We start from the raw sequence: 17,626 nt of genomic DNA, 5'->3' as shown, positions 1-17,626 counted from the left end.
TCTTTGACGTCATATGAATGGACTCTTTAAATGTAATGTTAAAAGAACGCACTCGGTGCACCAATGTCTATTAACCCTCGAAAAAATTGCTTGTATTAATGAAAACATATTTTAGTCTAACTAAGCCGTGTGACGTAGTGTTTTTTTTTCCTTTGACGTCACATGGAATGAATTCTTTAAATGAAATGCTTAAAGAACGCACTCGGTGCACCAAAGTCTATGAACACTCGATAAATGGCTCTTATAGATGAAGGCGATTTTTAGTCTAGCTAGGCCGTGTGACGTAGTGTTTTTTTTTCCCTCTGACGTTATATGGAATTAATTCTTCAAATGAAATGAAAAAAGAACTCGGTATAGTAATGTTTATTAAGCCTCGTTATGTGACTCGCGTTTAAAAAAGGAATGATATCTTGATTTAGATCTAATCTAGATTTTTTAAACTAGATCTAGATTTTTATTACAGTATATCTAGATCTGGATTTATATTCTAATTAAAATTATTTTAGAGTCTAGATCTAGAATTTCTAGATCTAGTTTAGACTAAAATAGACTAGATTAAGATGTAGAATTTCAATTTCTAAACTTAAAGTGTAAAAAAAAGTGTAGATTTTCATTTCCAAACGTTTTGATCAATATTGTAATGTTTTAATATACTAAAACTAATCTACTATTTTTTTTATTAAATTTAAATTTAAATTTACGGCAAATGAATCTTTGAAACATTATTACTTTTGACCATCGGATGGCTGCCTGGTCGTGCGGTTTGCGCGCTGGACTGTCGTTCAGATTTATGGATGGCCCAGGGTTCAAACCCTGCCCGCTCCCATCCCCCGTCGTCCTGCGGGAGGTTTGGACTAGGAAGTAATTATCTTCAACTCTGAAGGAACATCCGAAACGTGTAAAACATTTTACATCAAAATTAAATCACCTCTTGAATATTATTTGCGAATATGCAGATCCGACAGGGATCAGACTTCGACGGGGGCCGCCTCTGAGTTTGTGTAACACAAACTCTCTTTGTAATCTTGTTCTTTTGTTGATTCATGTCTTGTCAGGTTCAATGAAAGATTGTGTAAAGTTTAAGTTGATCCGAGAATGAAGCTCACAACATAACCTTATTTCAATATAAGATTCACAAAAGTAGACTTGAAACTTATTAGCTGACCCAACTTAATGTCCTCCTCTGCATACATACCCTACTAAAATTAGCTTCTCCAAAAACACCCATTGAAGATTAATGCAGAGTTAAGTTTCTTACATTATCCATTACGCTTAATTAATATATGTTTATAAATATATATATGACTAATATATATTATAAAAGAAGGTATTTATATGTTGTGATTACATAATTATAACTTACCTGAAAGAGAGTTGCAGGCTATCAAAATGTATGTTAACACAACACAGGCACACACAGTCATTCTCTGTTAGTAGAATACACGGCCAATAAGTAATTATAATAATTAATCTTTTTTGAAGTATCATATGCACACGGAAGAACACCAATTTTAAGTAAGCTACAATTATTTATTTCATCTCAATCATTTGTACATGTAACAAGAGATCCCATTTGCCGAAAAGAAAACTACAAAAACATAAACTCAAAATCGGCCCCTGAAGTGGTCTACCCAGAAAGGCAAATAGGCTGGTTTCAATATTTTCAGAAGGAATATCGAAATGAAATTCTATCAAAAGCAAATGACAGAGAACAATGGGGAAAGAAGGTGGACCGATCCTGTGAGGTGCCCCAAAGGTCCAGCAGACCAAGGGATATGTGAAGGTGAAGCCAGATGTCAAACTGGCCTAACTGATGTTATATGATGATTATCTAATTGATGTAATTGTTTTGTAAAGGGTCAACAAAAACAATTCCATAAACAAAAATCCTTTAATTAAGTGTCCTATATGAATACGATTTTCATTGTCTTTTCTAGTTTACGAGATCTAAACGGTACGAACGGACGGGCGGACAGACAGGCCACTCAAAACCAATAGCATTTATTCCCCTTTCGGGGAAATTGCACTCTATTGGTGAATGTTATGATATGTGTGTTTCTATGGTGACGGAAGGAAGAGGTTAGCTATTGCAGGGACGACTGACGACTCCAGAACGTGATACTGAAAAGATGTGTTTTTCTTTTCAGTTAGATTTTTGGTCGAAATACCATTTTATATTACTACTATAGTCTACTACAACTTTAAAAAATATACAAAAATAGTGCTGGAAATCTGAAACTATTAAAATTTCATGAGAACACATAAAAATCTCTTTAAGAAAAAACGTCATTTAGGGTGTCATTCAATTTGATAAACGCCAATCTTAATCTCAATTAAAAAAAAAAAAGACATTGTCAGCTTTCATTTAATAAACATGGAACATGCAAGCGAATTTATTTTCCAATACGAAATGTTAATTTTTACTTATTATCCTTATCCCTACCCTTACTGGGCCCCGCGCAATTCATTTCGCATTGTTAGGGCCGGCCCTGATCCATTGGTTGTGAATTATGCAATCATTGTCGTCAGCGGTGTTAGTTACGACCGACGACTCCAGAACGTGATACTGAAAAGATGTGTTATTCTTATCAGTTAGATTTTTGGTCGAAATACCATTTTTATATTACTACTATAGTCTACTACATTGATTTTCTTTTTATTTGAATTTGTCTACACTGTAATCAAAGTTCTATTAGGTTTTGTTCATAGATAAAGTTATTCAATCCTTATAAGTTACGCTATAATACGCCTAAATGGTTTACCTGTATACCAGCAGTTTGGTGCTACATGTCAACGACCGTCCACTGTCAGGTGAAAAGTAAACTATCAAAAACGTCCTCTCCACACTGAACACAATCTGACCAACTACAATAACACTCAAGTCTTTCGTTCTTGAGTCGTCTCCTCTAACTAAGACCGCGGACGACAATAAATAAAATAAATAAATTATGGCTTTTATATAGCGCTACTTTCATGCTTATAGCATGATCAGAGCGCTTTGGTCCAATCTCATTTGTGGACCAGTTGGGGTGGGGGGAGGGGGTATCTAGGATAAGGTTTTTTCGTACTATATACTGTGTATATCTTCAATCACAAAGGAGGAGCTATATCTATCTATATTTATATGTTTTATTTTAGGTCCAGCAGGGTTTCCATTTTGTTTCTATTTCGATTGTTATTAAGTTGCAGCTCCTAAATTGTAGATTTTATTTGCGTAAGGATTTAGGGCAGATGATGTTAAAAGTTAAAGGCGTGTGATTCTTTGGCCAGCATTTAAAGAGCAGGGTGTCATGTGGTCAGCGCAACGACCAACCGCTTTTTATTTCCCCCCCCACTTAAGTCAGGTAATCATTAGAGTTGGGTATTTGTTATCTGTATTTGTTATGTGTGTTTGTTATTAAGACACATACGATCCATGTTATATATCATATTTCATTCAGTTTCATTAACATACGGATAATGCATAGGACATATTATCTTTTTCGAGATTCAGATCTAAATATAGATCTTGATTTTTTAAATTTAGGCCACCTTTATTCACTGTATAAATAGAGAAAATTATGCATACGATATATACTTACGCTATATACTAATATAGATCTATATTATATCTATTTCGACTATTGACTATATAGATCTAGATCTAATTTATTTAAAAACACATTCCATTTTTTAAAAAATGAAGTCAAATTTAAAATCTAGATTTGGACTGTCAGTATCTTAATGCGCAAATACATACATTTAATTCTACCTTCGATCCAAAGCTTCGATTAGATCTAGTGGTTGTTGATTACGTTGATCAAAGCTCAATATTATGAACCAATCTTCTGAATCGAAGATGTGTCATATTTATAAGCAAAGTCTTAAAAAATTAGCACTAACAAAGAGGTTAGTGAAACAAATAGGCGAAATTAAATTTCCATAGAGTGATTTCCTGTTAAAGTTTTTATATATGGTAATTCTGGTTGTACATATTTTCCCAAAAATAAATAAATATAAATTATAGCGTCTATATAGCGCTACTTTCATGCGTATTGTTGATAATTCGTATGCAAATTGTTGATAACACGTATGCTTATTGTTGATAATACGTATGCGTATTGATGATAATATGTATAGCATGCTCAGAGCGCTATTGTCCAATCTCATTTGTGAGACAAGTGGGGAGAGGGGTATCTGGGACAATGTCTTTTTTTTCCATGCTCCATTTAGGAGCCCAGTAAATCTGCACGAGTCCGGTGTCGAACCTAGGTAGCCAAGCCAAGCAAATTTTGAAAGGAAATGGTGATGTGGCAGGTCTGCAGCAGTACCTCACTCTGACAGGCAACAAGAATGTTCCTACGAATGTAAAGGGCCTTGAAGGTCAGTTGATATTATCTCCTTTGTTGATATAACATTGGGGTCTACTGTTATTTTAGAAAACTTCCAACTGATTTTAACAACCTGGTCAGCTAGACATACACATGTAGGCCTAGTGTACTGTACGTGTGTAGTCGATGATACTACAAGACTGCCCTGCATTTTTTTCATTGCGCGTTATACAATAGTGTTCGCTTAATGTGGAGTGGTCAGACGAGGCATGGCTAGTCTTTACACTAAAAGAGTTACACACCCTCCCAGCCCAAAAAGTAAATAGACTGTGTGTCCGACTGATTTTAACAACCTGGCCAGATAGACGTACACATGTAGGCCTATATAGTGTACTGAGTGTGCAGTCCATAATGACAAGACCACCCTGGGTTTTTTTTTTCCCGTGCGCGTTTAACGGTTATGCAATAGTGTTAGTTTGTATTTTTAGTGGTTAGACAAAAAAAAAATAGCACATCGGCATGGTTAGTCAAGCATGTATTTTACACTATGAAATAGTTATACCGGTAAAATATTTCTTAAAACTCCAACAATTTTGTTTCTATTTTATTAGTTACTAGATCTAATTTTTAAACTCTGATAGTATGTTATGTAATGAGAATCTAAACTTTACCGGTATAAGTAATTAAAATTTTCCGTTATATAATAAGTTAATATAATTTTAAAAAAAAGAGTACCATTCTTTTCTAAAGGTTTTAATTGAAAGCAAAAATACATGCACACATATTTATTTAGACATCTTTTTTTTTAAATTTTATTGTACATTGACGTTTATGTAAGAAACATATTCCTTATTACTGATTTTATTATAGATAAATATTTCTAGTTCAACCCCGCCCCCCCCCCCCCAAAAAGTAATGAAAAGTTTGCATTTGTTTAATTAATTTCTTTTAGTTAAGTTTAACTATATTTTGAAATTCATGATACACTTTTGGTTTAACTACTTTATTTTTAGTTGAAAACTAGTTTTAGTTTAACTTTTAAAAGTTAGTTTAGTTCCCATCACTAGAAACTGATAAACGGACTACGATGCATATTGTTTCCCTTGAACGGAAGTCGACCCTGGCTTCGTCAGAGAAAGAATTATCGTTCTTTTCTAACATAATAAGAATAATAATAATGCCATGCCCCGTTACGAAGATAATAGATGACTTCAATGTTAACATGACTTTACAAACCTGCATAGTTGGTCACATCAAATGCCGGCAAAGCTGTTATCCTCAGATGGGGGGGGGGTCAACACAGGCGTCATTTAAGGTGGCTTTCAGATACGTATTTGGGTTCCAAGTAGAGAACAAACTAGGAGTGTTTGTGTCCTTCTAGTGTATGTGTATGTGTCGTGCTGAAAGGTGGTTAATTAAATTAAAAAAAAAAGAGTAACCGTTAAAAAAAAAAAAAACTCTCTGGACTAAAACATTCAAATAAAACGCATCAATCTTGAAAACATAAAACACAAGGTAAGTAAAGTTTCCTATTTCAGACCTTTCGGTCTATAGGACAAATGATGTAAAATTCAATAATTATAAAGCAGTGGTTCTCACCACACTTTTAAATGGATCTAAACCTGGGTGCTCTAACAAAGGCATTTAAGGCTCCCCAAACGCCTCCATCAAAGGGGCCTTCCTTTCATTATGGGCATTTGCTGCGAAAAACAACATTAGAAATAACTATGTTCTGCCGGCGGCAGGTGTGGACCTTATAGAAGCACTAATCACCATTCGACAGCTGGGCTGGGTCAGACACTTATCCCGCATGGGAGACGACCGCAAAGGCATTCATCTTTGGCGAGATTAAAGGAAGACGGCGTAACAGAGGTTTCCCCCGTAAGCGCTATAAAGATCAACTCAGGAGCCATCTTGCCCTCACTGGCATAGAGGAAAGTAGCTGGCAACAGATGGCCTCTGAAAAAGTCTGTTGTAGAGCTCTCACTAATGCTGCGGGACTAACATTTGAGACTCAAAGAAAAGCCATTATTGATGACATGTTCAGAAGACGGAAAGAAAGCTTAAATAGCCCACCAGCGGACAACAGCTTTGTTTGCGTAAGATGCGGGAAAATATACAGGTCTCAGCTGGGTCTACATCGTCATGTGAATCACTTGCACTTTGCACGAATCCTTAATCTTAGGAATCAATGACATTTCCATTATTATATAAATTTTGATATATCGATGTAAATTATACTGCTTGGTGTTAATGTCAAAAAAAACATTTTCTAGATGGGCTTCGGAAGTATCTATAAAATTGGGCCCGCAATTTGCAAGGCCTGTCCTACTTTCATATATGTTAGAAGCCCTCCACACCAGCTTAGCTCTCTATTTATCCCTTTTTCATTCTGTCTATCCGAACAGACAAGCAACAGCCAGACAAACATTGATTACGAATACACACATATCCTAGAACCCAGAATCTTCTAATTGCACATTTAAAGAGGAAGTCACTCTCTAAAAACTAATCTTAGTTGTATTTTATTTTGTGTCCATAATTTTTTGTCTGCACAATAGATCTAGATCTTTTTGATCATAGCATTTGTAGAATAATCAATTGGTTTAGACTAGAAGTTGGTTCAATCTATGTAGATCTAATTACTGGTCGATTTTTATACAGAATTGTCTGACAATGTTGCCAAAGCTAGGCCGGTCATTACCCAACCAGATGTGTTATTTAATATTCGCATGGTCTCTTTTATTTCTTGTAAAGTTTGGTAAGTATTAGCCAAAGGTCTGGAAGTTGAATCTAAATGGACCTCATTCACCAATCGTAAACAAACAACATTTAGTCACGTGATCTTATTGATAAAACAACGGGAAAAACGGTCATGTGACAACCATCATGAATTAAACATAATAATAATAATAATAATAATAATCTTTATTATCCGTAAGGAAATTTGTCTTACAATTTGTGCATTACACCAAACAAAAAACATTATAACTATAAGAAACCAAAGTGTACATTCACACCAGACGCACTCATAATTTATATGTGACAAAGTTTATACTTATATACATGAGATCGTAAATGATATAGAAGAGATAGAGCACCACGTGGCTAAATGTTGTTTGTTTACGATTGGTGAATGAGGTCCATTGAAGCTAAAACCTATCCTTGTTCAACTATAGCTATACATATACATAGTATATACATATATTTTTGGCATGGTTCCTTTCAAAAGGTGATACAGGTGATAGTGGACTACAGATTCGTCATAATGGTACCACGTTTTTAATATTGATTCCGAACATGCCCTACCTACAGAGAAGCTCATTCATAAGCCTGTGTATGACATCAACGGTAAATAGAAAAATTGAAAATAAAGTAAGCTAATCTATCTATGTATCTGTGTATCTATGTATCTATGTATCCATCTATGTATCTATGTATCTATGTATCTATGTATCCATCTATCTATCTATCTATCTATCTATCTATCTATCTATCTATCTATCTATCTATCTATCTGTCCATCTATCTATCGATCTATCTATCTATCGATCTATCTGTCTAACTAACTAACTATTTATCTATGTATCTATATGTCTGTCTGTCTGTCTGTGTGTCACATCAACAGTAAAAGAACAAAAAAGTAAGCTAATCTGTCTATCTATCTATCTATTTATCTATCTATCTATCTATCTATCTATCTATCTCTATCCAATTTAAAGATCACAGATCTACTTTATACTTTAACACATGAACATACAGAATAAAGTATATTACTATACTACTATTTTTTTACATTCACGCATTGGCTTTACCAGTAACATTATTATTTCATTTAGTTGTTTACGAAACACTCTCTGTTGACCATATCGACAGTGATATGCAAATTAAGACCCGCGAGCCGCGGTCAATATATGTATTCCGACACTGGCAAAGAATCGGGTTTAGTAATACACTCTAACACTGGCAAAGGTGTATATATATATATATATGTGTGTGTGTGTGTGTGTGTGTGTGTTGTAATATAAATATATATGTATGTGTATCTCCTCTAGGTAGAAGTATCTTACGATGGTAAACGGATAGATGTTGCGTATATCGGGAGTCATAGTTATCTACAAACTGAAAGTCTAAAATTATATGGGTATAACATGTGAGTAAACAAGTTTTCTCCCTTTGAAAGTGTATTTGTTAATTATTTCACGATTACCTCCCTTTCTCTCACTCGCCTTTCCACTGTCCCTCCTTCTTCCTTTTTTTTTTCCTCACTCTTTCTATTTTTTCTAATATATCTCCCCTAACCTGAGGACTTGTGAGTATTCTAAACGGGAAGGGAGGGGGTCTCCATCTTTATTCTCTTTTTTTTCTTTCTCTTCGTGAAGAAAATTTTTGTGTAAGCTTTCTGTTCGCCAACAAATTAATGTTAAATGTTAACTTTTGTTTTAGCTCTGTCTCTCTCTCCGTTTCTCCTCCATCTTTTATTGAGTCTTACTCTCCAGTGTTTGCCTTCGTCTTAGTACAGGTTTAGGAGCTGTTTAAGCTGTTCAATAGCTGATCTCTCTCTCTCTCATAGTACAGGTTTAGGAGCTGTTTAAGCTGTTCAATAGCTGATCTCTCTCTCTCTCTCTCTCTCTTAGTGCAGGTTTAGGAGCTGTTTAAGCTGTTCAATAGCTGATCTCTCTCTCTCTCTCTCTCTTAGTGCAGGTTTAGGAGCTGTTTAAGCTGTTCAATAGCTGATCTCTCTCTCTCTCTCTCTCTCTCTCTTAGTACAGGTTTAGGAGCTGTTTAAGCTGTTCAGTAGCTGATCTCTCTCTCTCTCTCTTAGTGCAGGTTTAGGAGCTGTTTAAGCTGTTCAGTAGCTGATCTCTCTCTCTTTCTCTCTCTCTCTCTCTCTCTCTCTCTCTTAGTGCAGGTTTAGGAGTTGTTTAAGCTGTTCAATAGCTGATCTCTCTCTCTCTCTCTCTCTCTCTTAGTGCAGGTTTAGGAGCTGTTTAAGCTGTTCAATAGCTGATCTCTCTCTCTCTCTCTCATAGTGCAGGTTTAGGAGCTGTTTAAGCTGTTCAATAGCTGATCTCTCTCTCTCTCTCTCTCTCTCTCTCTTAGTACAGGTTTAGGAGCTGTTTAAGCTGTTCAGTAGCTGATCTCTCTCTCTCTCTCTTAGTGCAGGTTTAGGAGCTGTTTAAGCTGTTCAGTAGCTGATCTCTCTCTCTTTCTCTCTCTCTCTCTCTCTCTCTCTCTCTTAGTGCAGGTTTAGGAGTTGTTTAAGCTGTTCAATAGCTGATCTCTCTCTCTCTCTCTCTCTCTCTCTTAGTGCAGGTTTAGGAGCTGTTTAAGCTGTTCAATAGCTGATCTCTCTCTCTCTCTCTCTCTTAGTGCAGGTTTAGGAGTTGTTTAAGCTGTTCAATAGCTGATCTCTCTCTCTCTCTCTCTCATAGTGCAGGTTTAGGAGCTGTTTAAGCTGTTCAATAGCTGATCTCTCTCTCTCTCTCTCTTAGTGCAGGTTTAGGAGCTGTTTAAGCTGTTCAATAGCTGATCTCTCTTTCTCTCTCTCTCTCTCTCTCTCTTAGTGCAGGTTTAGGAGTTGTTTAAGCTGTTCAATAGCTGATCTCTCTCTCTCTCTCTTAGTGCAGGTTTAGGAGCTGTTTAAGCTGTTCAATAGCTGATCTCGATCTCTCTCTCTCTCTCTCTCTCTTAGTGCAGGTTTAGGAGCTGTTTAAGCTGTTCAGTAGCTGATCTCTCTCTCTTTCTCTCTCTCTCTCTCTCTCTCTCTCTCTCTTAGTGCAGGTTTAGGAGTTGTTTAAGCTGTTGAATAGCTGATCTCTCTCTCTCTCTCTCTTAGTGCAGGTTTAGGAGCTGTTTAAGCTGTTCAATAGCTGATCTCTCTCTCTCTCTCTTAGTGCAGGTTTAGGAGTTGTTTAAGCTGTTCAATAGCTGATCTCTCTCTCTCTCTCTCTCTCATAGTGCAGGTTTAGGAGCTGTTTAAGCTGTTCAATAGCTGATCTCTCTCTCTCTCTCTCTCTTAGTGCAGGTTTAGGAGCTGTTTAAGCTGTTCAATAGCTGATCTCTCTTTCTCTCTCTCTCTCTCTCTCTCTCTCTTAGTGCAGGTTTAGGAGCTGTTTAAGCTGTTCAATAGCTGATCTCTCTCTCTCTCTCTTAGTGCAGGTTTAGGAGCTGTTTAAGCTGTTCAATAGCTGATCTCGATCTCTCTCTCTCTCTCTCTCTCTTAGTGCAGGTTTAGGAGCTGTTTAAGCTGTTCAGTAGCTGATCTCTCTCTCTTTCTCTCTCTCTCTCTCTCTCTCTCTCTCTCTCTCTCTTAGTGCAGGTTTAGGAGTTGTTTAAGCTGTTGAATAGCTGATCTCTCTCTCTCTCTCTCTTAGTGCAGGTTTAGGAGCTGTTTAAGCTGTTCAATAGCTGATCTCTCTCTCTCTCTCTTAGTGCAGGTTTAGGAGTTGTTTAAGCTGTTCAATAGCTGATCTCTCTCTCTCTCTCTCTCTCATAGTGCAGGTTTAGGAGCTGTTTAAGCTGTTCAATAGCTGATCTCTCTCTCTCTCTCTCTTAGTGCAGGTTTAGGAGCTGTTTAAGCTGTTCAATAGCTGATCTCTCTTTCTCTCTCTCTCTCTCTCTCTCTCTCTTAGTGCAGGTTTAGGAGCTGTTTAAGCTGTTCAATAGCTGATCTCTCTCTCTCTCTCTTAGTGCAGGTTTAGGAGCTGTTTAAGCTGTTCAATAGCTGATCTCGATCTCTCTCTCTCTCTCTCTCTCTTAGTGCAGGTTTAGGAGCTGTTTAAGCTGTTCAGTAGCTGATCTCTCTCTCTCTCTCTCTTAGTGCAGGTTTAGGAGCTGTTTAAGCTGTTCAGTAGCTGATCTCTCTCTCTCTCTCTCTCTCTTAGTGCAGGTTTAGGAGCTGTTTAAGCTGTTCAGTAGCTGATCTCTCTCTCTCTCTCTCTCTCTCTTAGTGCAGGTTTAGGAGCTGTTTAAGCTGTTCAGTAGCTGAACAAACGTTAAGGTATCGAGGTTCAACCTGAGAAAAACATCATTCTCACACATTGTACACAGAGTAACCAGCTATGTGGATGAATTTAAATAGCTAGTATTTCGTATTAGTTCTTTGATACTGAAATATGTATATATACAATGAGAATGATGAATAGATAATGGTATATATATTTATGAATAATCAAGCATAGCACCTTGCTACTACAAATTTGTCACCATATTTTATAGTAAACCAGACGCTGACCGATTAATTCACAATACAGAAACCATCGGCAATGTTAGAGTTAGAATACAACTGATTCCCCAACAGACACTAACTCTTGTGTAACGACCACTAGCACTCACGTCGTCAATTATCAACAATCTGACAAAGACACTAAAGACTGTAGTAGATACTTCTTAGAAGATCACAACACTGGCAAAGAATCGAGTACAGTAAAACACTCCAACATTGGCAAAGAATCGAGTTCATTTATACATTCCAACACTGGCAAAGAATCGAGTTCAGTAATACATTCCAAAACTGGCAAAGAATCGAGTTCAGTAATACATTCCAACACTGGCAAAGAATCGAGTTCAGTAATACATTCCAACACTGGCAAAGAATCGAGTTCATTTATACATTCCAACACTGGCAAAGAATCGAGTTCAGTAATACATTCCAACACTGGGAAAGAATCGAGTTCATTTATACATTCCAACACTGCCAAAGAATCGAGTTCAGTAATACATTCCAACACTGGCAAAGAATCGAGTTCATTTATACATTCCAACACTGGCAAAGAATCGAGTTCAGTAATATATTCCAACACTGGCAAAGAATCGAGTTCAGTAATACATTCCAACACTGGCAAAGAATCGAGTTCAGTAATACATTCCAACACTGGGAAAGAATCGAGTTCATTTATACATTCCAACACTGGCAAAGAATCGAGTTCAGTAATACATTCCAACACTGGGAAAGAATCGAGTTCATTTATACATTCCAACACTGGCAAAGAATCGAGTTCAGTAATACATTCCAACACTGGGAAAGAATCGAGTTCATTTATACATTCCAACACTGGCAAAGAATCGAGTTCAGTAATACATTCCAACACTGGCAAAGAATCGAGTTCATTTATACATTCCAACACTGGCAAAGAATCGAGTTCAGTAATACATTCCAACACTGGCAAAGAATCGAGTTCAGTAATACATTCCAACACTGGCAAAGAATCGAGTTCAGTAATACATTCCAACACTGGCAAAGAATCGAGTTCAGTAATACATTCCAACACTGGCAAAGAATCGAGCTCAGTAATATATTCCAACACTGGCAAAGAATCGAGCTCAGTGATACATTCCAACACTGGCAAAGAATCGAGTTCAGTAATACATTCCAACACTGGCAAAGAATCGAGTTCAGTAATACATTCCAACACTGGCAAAGAATCGAGTTCAGTAATACATTCCAACACTGGCAAAGAATCGAGTTCAGTAATACATTCCAACACTGGCAAAGAATCGAGTTCATTTATACATTCCAACACTGGCAAAGAATCGAGTTCATTTATACATTCCAACACTGGCAAAGAATCGAGTTCAGTAATACATTCCAACACTGGCAAAGAATCGAGTTCATTTATACATTCCAACACTGGCAAAGAATCGAGTTCAGTAATACATTCCAACACTGGCAAAGAATCGAGTTCATTTATACATTCCAACACTGGCAAAGAATCGAGCTCAGTAATATATTCCAACACTGGCAAAGAATCGAGTTCAGTAATATATTCCAACACTGGCAAAGAATCGAGTTCAGTAATACATTCCAACACTGACAAAGAATCGAGTTCATTTATACATTCCAACACTGGCAAAGAATCGAGTTCAGTAATACATTCCAAAACTGGCAAAGAATCGAGTTCAGTAATACATTCCAACACTGTTAAAGAATCGAGTTCAGTAATACATTCCAACACTGGCAAAGAATCGAGTTCATTTATACATTCCAACACTGGCAAAGAATCGAGTTCAGTAATACATTCCAACACTGGCAAAGAATCGAGTTCAGTAATACATTCCAACACTGGCAAAGAATCGAGCTCAGTAATACACTCCAACACTGGCACCCTATAAACAAAATGAACTCAAAACTCAGCTTCAATTTTAAAACTAGATATAGTGACAGACTCATAGAACATATAAAAATATTATAATTGGAGATCACAAATGAGAAGCTCACCCTAAACAAGGCTTTTTGACAAAGTTCACCACCATAGTTTGCTTCAAAAGAAATAGTTTCTTGTCATTGATGGTCCATTGCATCAGTGGATTAAGGATTTTATGATAGGGAGAAAACAAACTGTAATAATAAAAGGCTCTAAATCAACATTAATACAATTAAACTCAAAGAAAAGTCTTAGGTCCACAGCTATTTTTAGCGGTCCCCGAAAGGGGAAAAGACGCTGTTAGTTTTGTGTGGCTTGTCTGTCCATCCGTCCGTTCCGTATACATCTCAGAAACTAGAAGAGAAAATCAGACATCATGATATTTTAGATCATTCAAAGTTCTGATCCAACGGCTATTTTTTTTCTTTTCCGAAAAGTGAACCATTTAATTTTAAAAATTATCTATGCAAGCAGATTTAAAAAAAAAAAAAAGTACACAACTTTTAAATGGAAAACCTCAGGGGAGATATGTTTGTTATTGAAAATGACATGGACTGGTGTCTTACTCTCAATAAAGCAATGAGACTCATAACTAACGAATATTCACATTTGACTAGAGTAACACCTTTAGTAAATTAGTAAAATCACTAAATTTAGAAAGCCTTTAAGAGAAAAGACAAAAGTAAAGTAGCAATTATACATAAAATACTGAACCATAATCTTTAAATACAAAAACAAAATTTTATAAAATACTCAGAAAGACACAAAAATACTGGCATAAGTTTCTCACCATATGCTAGGACAAATGTGTACAAATACTCCTTCTTCCTTAGTGCTATTAGAGCATGGAATGGGTTGCCTGAGCTAGCCACGAAAACCAGGCAGAATTTAGGTCACTGGTTAACATGCATGACTAGATGTATGACGCGTAGGACGTAATTATTATTTTTTTCTTAAATTCTCTACTTATTATTTCCCCCTCCTTTTCTCTCCCTCTCTCTCTTACTTAAACGTTGCAAGTTACAACACACATATTGTCAATTTTTTATGTATACATAATTTTTAAATCATTTTAATTATTTAATTTTTTTTTGCGAATTTTCAGCAAGGAAAAAAGCCGTGTATTGTCATGGTGGGTTGAACCTTTTATAATCACAAGCAGATACCCCATATTTTTATCAGTCTTTGTGGTCGATTATGCTGATGAAACCAGCACGGCTTCTTTTCAAGCTTTGCCTATGGAGTCGTGGGGCAGAAGCTACGTCATCGTTACACTAAAGTAAATGTGTAAGCTTTTTTGATCTACACACAAACACACACACACACACACACATACACATATATAAACACGCTGCTATTTAGAAATTTAGGAATTAAAAAAGTATTCTTCTTCTGAATGAGAACAGTGTACACTGTTCTGTCTGGCGGGGTGTCAGACTCGCAACCAGACACCGCGTGCACAGGGACCCCTGCCATTTTCCATTTCTATACCAGGCTAACCGTGCAGGACAAGCCATTTATGTAACGGCCCCTTGAGGAAAGGCGCCTGGATTGCGACAAGGTTGTGGGAGCTTTTTTTACAACTCCGCACAGTGCAATGAGGATGCTCTCGCACCCCCCAAGGGAGTCTTGTTTTGCTACCCTTTAGTCTAATTTTTCCTCCTACGTTCGTTTCCACCCGGGCGCCACTATGAGGCAGGGTAGCATGCCCTGGATAAAAGTATTAATATTATGTTGTTGGTATATGTGTATGAGTCAAAGTCCTAACCGTTTTATTTTTCACTTTTCGACAACTAATTCTCTCAATAGAAGAAGTCGAATAAACAAACCAACACTATTTAGCCTGGTTATTACTTATCATGTACTTGGGAAAAACTAAGCAAGAAAACGAAACGACAGTTGCCCACTTTTCAAGAGCTCGATCTTATATATATATATATATATATATATATATATATATATATATATATATATATATATATATATATATATATATATATATATATATATATACTAGCAGGATAATACCCGCGGTCCTTGGGATATTATTGATCTAGTGCATTGGATTTAGATCTAGTCTATGTGAGACATGTCGAATGTTTACTTACAATTGTTTACTTTAGCCACGAGAATAAAAGTAAGAGTATGAAAATGAGTTTACCCATATTGCCTATTTATTACAATGATTCGATTTTTAATACAGATGAATTTAGGTATTTTGAAATTTATTTTAGTAAACGTAAACTATGGTCTCTGCCCTGATCCGAGGAACACTTATGCCAAATTTTATTACGATTTGTCAAACGGTTTTGATTTCTATGCGGGGCATACATACATAAATACGCCCTAATTTTGGATTTATATAATAGATGGAGGAGATAACTCCTCTAACAAAAAAATATTTTTTTTTGAAGTAATAAAAAGTTTCCATTTGTCTCCCTTCCTTAACTTTCTTCAGTTCGCGTTCATGGGATGTTCCATAATAAATATATTTCCTTCAATAACATGGACTAGAATATGACGGTGCATTATTAATTAAATTTTCTTAACGACGTGATTAGATCTTTTCCATAGAAACGTTTCATCCCGCAATGGTATTACAAAGCAAAAGACGGACAGTTACTTATAGTACCATAATACTAATTATTCAAAAACGGAGATGTGATCTGAAACATTTATTAACAATTTTAAAAATTATCAAGGTTACAAAAGACAGTTTGTGTGGAAACACAAACTCAAAATCGGCCCCCGAAGAGTTCCACCAAGGCAGGCTTCAATATTTTCAGAAAGAACATCCAAATGAATTATATCATATATAATGAGAGATACGAATGGAGAAAGAAGGTTAACAGATCTTGTGTAGTGCCCCAACGGTCCCGCAGATCAAAGGATAGGTGTAAGTGAATGTAAAGCTAGATGTGAACCTGGCCTAACTAGTTCCCCCTTTAGACCTTGTGGTCTATAGGGCAGATGATGTAAAGTTCATCTGTTTTTGTGGCCTACGGTTAGCGAGGGTGTCATGTAGCCAGCACAACGACCAACCGCCTTTACTTTTCCCCAACTAATGTCAGGTACCCATTTAGAGCTGAGTGGACTCAGAGGCGCCCAAAGATTCCAAAGTTGAAAATCCCAGTCTTCACCAGGATTCGAACCCGGGACCCCAGGTTCGGAAGCCAAGCGGTTTACCGCTCAGTCACCGCGCCTCCCCTGGCCTAACTCTAATTGTTTTGAAAGGCTCAATCTCTTATTCGAATCTTCAAAAAATAAAAATTAAAATACAAAACTCCGCAATAAAAAGGTGTTCAGAAAAATGATATTTTTAAGATTACTATTTATTTTAAATTAGGTCTAACTTGTAATGCATACTAATTAGCTTTTTCTCTTTAAAAAACTGCTTGCATAACTGATTTTAAAAATTAGATTTTTCGCTTTTAGAAAAAAAAAGTAGCCGTTGCATCAGAACTTTGAATGGTCTAATATATTGTGATGTCGGATTTTCAATTTCTTTTCTAGTTTAAGAGATCTAAACGGGACGGACGGACAGACATTTCGCACAAAACTAATAGCGTCTTTTCCCCTTTCGGGGGCCGCTAAAAAAGAAGTGACTATCAATTAAAAAAATATACCTTCAATAAATAATGTTACCTTCACTACAAGTACTCTCAGTATGTATTAAAATAGCTCATGTCAGATTAAAAAGGTATCGATCAACATATAAACCAAAAGCTGCTTCTATGTAGATTTACCGTAAGTGGGAACGGTAGAAAAATAGGCAATAAATATAGAAGAGAAATGATGATATAAATAAGGTAAGATCAATACGAATGTAATAAAAAAGAAGGAAATAAATAATATTAAGAAATGGATGAACTAGATCTTGAGACAACGGAAGAAAGAGATTATTATTTTTTTTTTTTTAGAAAAACGGAGTGAAAGTGAAATATGGAATCCTCCAGTGGAAGGAGTTTTTGGGTTGCTCCTTTACAGCGAGCAGTGAAAACAGTCCAGACATTAACATTGGACTATAAATTGATCAAAGACTGGTTAATTCAGCCACTCTATGGGCAGGGTCTAACTCTTTCTCTCCGTAATTATTTACCAGATTCTGGTGGAATCAACGCTGGTATCGTCAGTTAGGAGATAAAGAGTTAATCCACAAAAAAAGAAAAT

General features: G+C 36.2%; 2 protein-coding genes across 3 annotated transcripts in view; one reads left to right on the top strand and one right to left on the bottom strand.

The window, feature by feature from the left end:
* The window catches only part of LOC106056329 (uncharacterized), a 43,013-nt gene extending 39,170 nt beyond the window's left edge, over positions 1–3,843 (bottom strand). Inside the window, exons 1-2 of one of the 2 annotated variants that reach the window (XM_056016621.1) lie at positions 3,752–3,843; positions 1,364–1,427 (exon numbers count right to left, since the gene is read on the bottom strand). In XM_056016621.1, the coding sequence (XP_055872596.1) occupies positions 1,364–1,424 (61 nt within the window). In that variant the 5' untranslated portion in view covers positions 1,425–1,427; positions 3,752–3,843. Of the gene's footprint in view, positions 1–1,363; positions 1,428–3,739 lie in introns of both variants that reach the window. The other variant, XM_056016620.1, reaches the window with a different exon arrangement.
* Positions 3,844–6,845: 3,002 nt separating this feature from the next.
* LOC106050160 (uncharacterized) overlaps positions 6,846–17,626 on the top strand; it is a 61,364-nt gene continuing 50,583 nt past the window's right edge. Inside the window, exons 1-4 of the mRNA XM_056017327.1 lie at positions 6,846–7,071; positions 7,543–7,685; positions 8,366–8,463; positions 14,562–14,735. Coding sequence (XP_055873302.1) covers positions 6,987–7,071; positions 7,543–7,685; positions 8,366–8,463; positions 14,562–14,735 — 500 coding nt within the window. The 5' untranslated portion in view covers positions 6,846–6,986. The remainder of the gene's footprint in view (positions 7,072–7,542; positions 7,686–8,365; positions 8,464–14,561; positions 14,736–17,626) is intronic.

Source organism: Biomphalaria glabrata, chromosome 18 (assembly GCF_947242115.1).
Source record: "Biomphalaria glabrata chromosome 18, xgBioGlab47.1, whole genome shotgun sequence".
NCBI classification, from domain to species: Eukaryota; Metazoa; Mollusca; class Gastropoda; family Planorbidae; genus Biomphalaria; species Biomphalaria glabrata.
This window is presented reverse-complemented; position numbering and strand designations above follow the sequence as displayed.